Raw genomic sequence first — 5,300 nt, forward strand, 5'->3', positions numbered from 1 at the left:
CCTTACAATGTTCTCAGTACACAAACTCAGCTTCATCTCAATCTAGACTTAATTGGAGGGGAAACAAAGGTAATTCTACTCTATTAGTTATATAAAGTTTATTTACTAATAATATTCGTGTTTTTATCTACAGGATCAGGCTTATTGTAATAACTTAGAATTATTTACTTATATTCTACTATTTCCCTCTTACTCTCTCCACTCTCACACTATCTCTATGTTTCTAGTATGCTAGTACTCATATACAGTATCTTTCTTTCTTTCCTGAGGTTTAAGTTGTTGAGTTTGTTTGATAATCTCTATCTTTATTTAGTTATAAGTATTCTACTATTTTACATTAATACTAATCAAGCTCTTTCTCCTTTGCTTCAAGCTCACATTCCTTCTCTTTCTGTTATCATATCTATACTACTTTTTATTACTTTATTATATATATCATGAGGGATGGACACATGTTTTTTTTGGTAATAGCAGTAGTTTTACTACTAATACTTAATGTAACTATAATTTTTATAGTTATAAAAATAATAACTTTATATAAATTGAAGTAATTAAGTTTGAGTTAAGATTTTCAGTACATATATACTTCTAATGTATATAATTATAAAAATTAACTTTATTTTACTAGTCTTAATAGTAGAATTGTATACAAAAAATTATGAAGACAGAGATTAGTGGATTTGTATATTCTAATCTGTTAAAATCAGACTATTAGCGATTTTTCTTGTAACTTACTTAAAACTTCATGGAAACTTCTACAAAAAAAAACATACTAATAAAAAATATACTAATACACAAGTTTACAAAATTACAGCTTGAAGTAATAATTAATTGAATTAATATAGTGTATTCATTGTGTGGGAAAGAGTTTGGTTCACTCTAAAAGTGTACTTTTTCATACTCTTCAGATTGTAAGCATAACAACTTTTTTTCTGCCCATTATTTTGTCTCAAAATTTCAGATATATATTTATTAGATGTTTAGATACATAACTACAAAGCTTTATAAAGTTTGAGCAAAATTTGAGGGAGGAATAGTAAAATGGCCCACATGTGGGTCTGGCCCGCAAGGGGCGCCGCGACAGTATTACAAACACGCTAATGTTACAGCCGACAGGGTTGTCATTTTAATTGTTTGTGCAAGCGATTGACACGGTTTTCACGGCTTTCCCAGACGCCTATATCAGGGTTAACTTTCGGCGTGGCAGCCAACAGAGGGGACGTTATTCTCGCATAGAATCGCCAAAACATCAATATTGTATTTCTTTTCATTAAATAAAGTCAGTTCTAGAGAGACTCAACGGCTCATTGGATGATTGCAAATACCCAGCAATTTCCAACCAGAACACTTTATTTTGAATTTCCATCCCTTTGTCCTTTGTGTAACGAGAATTGCTGTGTGAGTACGTCTGTCCCAATTTGGGCAATTGGCGCGCCGCCTGACGCATCTCCCGCCACAGCATTGCCTTCGTTCGCTCCTTCCACGACCCGCAGCAGTAGCAGGCCTATGCTGTTGACATATTTAACCCATACTATCCCTCACGTTCTCTCCCACTGCTTCACCGCACAGTTCTACCAGCTTTCTCTTGAAAATCGAACTTGACGCCATTCTTACTTTGCACCTATGCCCCGTCTGCGCGTCCTTGCTGGCCCTTCACCGAATGCTTTGAGACCAATCTGTGCAAATACCAATAGAGCTCATGTAATAACCTCTGACCTATTTGAGGGTCTTGTTGTGGTTCACATTAAGGGCTTCCCGGACGAAGAAGGCAATGTGCTCGACAGCGAGTATTTTGATCGACCTGAAAGGCAGGGTGTAACATGGAGTATTCAGGTACAAGGTACATCTATCTATATTCTATTATAACATACAATTTCTATGTTAATAATTCGACTCTCTTTTGCGCAGGACGATTTCTTCGGCCTTTTACAGCCGACGATATTCTCTTTGGAAATACGTTTGACCGACCTTTGAAGTTGCCCTGGGGTTCCGGTCTTGCCTTAAAATTCATGCAGTTCGTTCATTTCCTTATCTTGACGATCTAACGGAATTGACGATTCTAGCACTTTTTTTCAGCGTCATCGATCCTACCTTGGAACACGACCTCACTGGTCCACAACCATGGGCATTGTCTCCACTAGTGTCAACTATGCCTCATTTAACACACACGTCTCTAGTACGAGGGCGTGTTCCGCCCTCATTCCCCCCTAAATACAGCATTGTGGATGACGGTTCGAGCCTAAACACACGTTCTCCTTCAAGCTCTCCATCTCTCTCCCCATCATCATCCCCCTCTTCCTCAGCAGATAGTTTTTCCAGTATAAGTAGCAAGGGCTCAAAAAAGAGTGCTTTGCATAACCCGACGAAGACACGTCGTTCGCACTTCAGCAACACGGAAAATCGTCGTGCCGTGCAATTCGGCCAGGATGTAAGTCTATGATTGCCTTATTTGATTCTGGTCGCGAGATCATGACTCTGAGAATTTTCGTGTAGGACGTACTTACGACCGACTTCTGCTACGGTTTCATCACATTCCCAACGCTGTCACTGTGCCTTCCAGGAGGGCTGAGTTTCGATCTCGCAAAGTATTGGGACGGCCAACCCGTGCGCTTTGTCTGTTGTGCACGGCCGGAACCGGGCCAAAGTGTCGCAGACACGAAAGTCTTCTGGTGCGTTGCCATCGAACGTGTTGATGATGATGACGCTTGATGCGTACCATGACGTGGTTGTAACTTGGTTATTTTCAATTTGACTCGAAGCGCTCGTCTACATTGTTTCTCTTCTTTTTCCATGACAAGGACATTGATCATAGTGATGATATTGTCAGCTGCTATCGCCACATATCTATAATCGGATGGGATGTACATATACATATAGACTCTTGTATTGGTAGTATTTTGTCAGTACACCTGCAGTATAGCAGCACTCATTAGTACTTCATTGTGAATTTACGCCCAGGGTTATTCTGCGGGTTCAACCTCACTCTATCTATTACTAGCTATTCTCAGTTGTAAAATTCCGGATATAAATATGAGCCCTCGCAACTCATGATTCCTCAACATCCATCTTTCAAGTAAGTCTAATCTTCTTTATATTGTCTATCATTTATTTCAATTGTAGTTTAACAAGCATATGAGCAATGAAGAAATTTGTCTAACGTCCTGTATGCAATCGTTACCTGTTACCTTCTAAGTTCTTACGATTATTGTTCTTTTCTAGTTAATAAGTCGCTCTTTCTGTTTTCTTCACTTTTTTGTTGATTCGGAACCGTACCGAATCGTAAGCTTACGACGTACTGTCGGTTCGTTCCGTTCCCCCTCTGTTCTGTTCTGAGAGGCGGTAGACTTGGAACGCTGAGCTTTATATTGGCGTTTGAGCTCTTCTTGCTTCAGCTTCTTCCTTTCGTCACGTTGTCGTCGACGTTCGTCTTCCTCAAGCTGATTGACCCACTGGAATGACAATTGTTCAAGAATTTGAAGATTCATTCGAAATTATTGCTACATACCTCGGATACAAGCGTAACAGCGGCCTTAGCAGATGGGCGTTCTTTAAAATTTGCATTTGTAAGCTCTTTTATAACATCCCTGCCTGTGGAATGCATGAGTAGTGAAGCAATAAATTGTATTGCAATTACCTAACCTTTTTTAGATATCTTCTTCCAATTCTTTCGACAGCTTGTACAGCACCCCGCCAAATCGCATATATCGTGATCCGTGAGTGGCCTCACTTTATCTTTAGTTAGCCGATGACCGAGTGGTCTCACACCAAGCATTTCGGCAATTATCATGCTACAACGTTCATGCAACGTTATAACTGCTTAGCAAGCATTGTCTCGTGTAGGTTAACTGGATGCTTACCCTGCAGAGAAAATATCCACTGTAGCAGTCAGTTTGCACGCTGACGCCAAACCTTGACTTGCGTTTCCTGTCGCTTCAGGGGGAAGGTAGTCCACATAATCGAATTTTCCAGTATGATGCACACTTATATCAGGTTCTAGCTCGTCATAATTCTCATTCCCTTCGCTTTTTCGAATCGTAGCCGCACTTTGCAGGCGACCAATAAGAAAGAAAGTAAACCAGAAGTTCCAAGTAACAGAGGCTTACTTTCTCATGTTAGAAATTTTAAGATCCTTTGCAGTATCGGGCCACTGGTATTTTTTAGCTTCTTCCATGAACAAGATCCTTCTTGGGCTAAAATAATCACATCAGAGTAGGTAGTGTCTAAAAAAAGGTACAATGTATTTACTGGAGCTGTGTATGCATGATATTTGCTCTATGTAACTCCCTGATCCCTTTGAGAAGATTTCTATACTTGTACACTTATTAGTTATGTTCATGACAAGAGGATACTGAATGTACTAACAGTGCAACAAGAGCCACATCTTTTTCCAGAGGTGTGTTCCTCTTGGCTATCCAATCATTGAGATTTCCGCCTTGAGCATAATCAAAGACTAGAACATGATTTTCGCCCTTTAGACCCTCTAGAACTGTACCAGCAACTTCGAAGTCAAATCTGTTATCCAAGCTAAAATTATTATCAAAGAGTAGCTTTTGAGATTTCGGATAGACATTAGTCTAAACTGCATTACTTGGTTTTGTTGTTAGTAATGCTCACAATATGCTGTGAACTGATCTTTTTGGCACATAATTCTCTGAACAAGTGACCTCTTATTTCCTGCATTTTCTTAATTATTGCTTGATTATGCTTGCTTGCTACAGGGATGAACTCAAGAGCCTTATCATGAGGGTTTTTCTCAGACAATGTTGTACCCTTCTTTTAGTATCAGAGCTACATGTTGGCTTTATTGTCATACTTCAGAATTTATGAGAAGCTTACAATAATTATCCCATAGTCCGAAAAGTCGCTAAGTGGGGCATGAAAGTCCCAGGTATATTGACTTGACAGCCCTTCATCTTTTGTCTTTGATTTGACCTGGCTTACATTTGCTGACATGAAGTTATACTGGCTTGCTTCTTGTGTTTGGTTTTAAAAGGTTGGTAAGTTGACTACTGGTTTTCTCAATATATGTCTAATATTGTACTTTGTACTATAATGTGCAAAGTACACCTCATAGTACCAAATATAGTAGTATGCCACAACATTGCCTCAATCACCTGTTTGTATCTTAGTATAATGCAAAGCTACCAGAATTTGGAATGAGTATTATACACTAAGAGCAGACACACTTTTCCCTATTGACACACAACTCTAGGATTTTGCACAGAGTTTGAAAAGATACCTAACATAGTAGCAATATAGTGAATACTCTACCTACCCTTCTTATATTTACTGTAATGATA

The 5,300-nt window shown here is 39.0% G+C and overlaps 2 protein-coding genes across 2 annotated transcripts; one reads left to right on the plus strand and one right to left on the minus strand.

Moving 5' to 3' along the window:
• Nucleotides 1–1,488: 1,488 nt before the first annotated feature.
• Nucleotides 1,489–2,978, plus strand: FOMMEDRAFT_114489 (DUF1769-domain-containing protein). Its single transcript, XM_007271485.1, has 4 exons — nucleotides 1,489–1,840; nucleotides 1,909–2,014; nucleotides 2,077–2,428; nucleotides 2,494–2,978. Exons 1-4 carry the CDS (start codon nucleotides 1,624–1,626, stop codon nucleotides 2,707–2,709), a joined length of 891 nt encoding a protein of 296 aa, XP_007271547.1. The 5' UTR covers nucleotides 1,489–1,623; the 3' UTR covers nucleotides 2,710–2,978.
• A 267-nt stretch (nucleotides 2,979–3,245) lies between these two features.
• Nucleotides 3,246–4,171, minus strand: FOMMEDRAFT_162068 (uncharacterized protein; the record flags this gene model as incomplete). The annotated part of the gene is made up of 5 exons (XM_007271486.1): nucleotides 3,246–3,449; nucleotides 3,506–3,588; nucleotides 3,640–3,788; nucleotides 3,858–4,043; nucleotides 4,104–4,171. The coding sequence occupies 5 exons, from the start codon at nucleotides 4,169–4,171 to the stop codon at nucleotides 3,246–3,248; spliced, it is 690 nt and encodes a 229-aa protein (XP_007271548.1).
• Between the last annotated feature and the right edge of the window lie 1,129 nt (nucleotides 4,172–5,300).

This window comes from Fomitiporia mediterranea (assembly GCF_000271605.1).
Source record: "Fomitiporia mediterranea MF3/22 unplaced genomic scaffold FOMMEscaffold_17, whole genome shotgun sequence".
Lineage (NCBI taxonomy): Eukaryota > Fungi > Basidiomycota > Agaricomycetes > Hymenochaetales > Hymenochaetaceae > Fomitiporia > Fomitiporia mediterranea.

Excerpts from the sequence above, each read along its gene's own strand:
- FOMMEDRAFT_114489 (XM_007271485.1), top strand. The coding sequence starts at position 1,624 with ATGCCCCGTCTGCGCGTCCTTGCTGGCCCTTCACCGAATGCTTTGAGA. Across the intron at positions 2,015-2,076 it reads CTTGCCTTAAAATTCATGCA|CGTCATCGATCCTACCTTGG; the intron begins GTTCGTTCATTT and ends ACTTTTTTTCAG. Across the intron at positions 2,429-2,493 it reads CCGTGCAATTCGGCCAGGAT|GACGTACTTACGACCGACTT; the intron begins GTAAGTCTATGA and ends ATTTTCGTGTAG.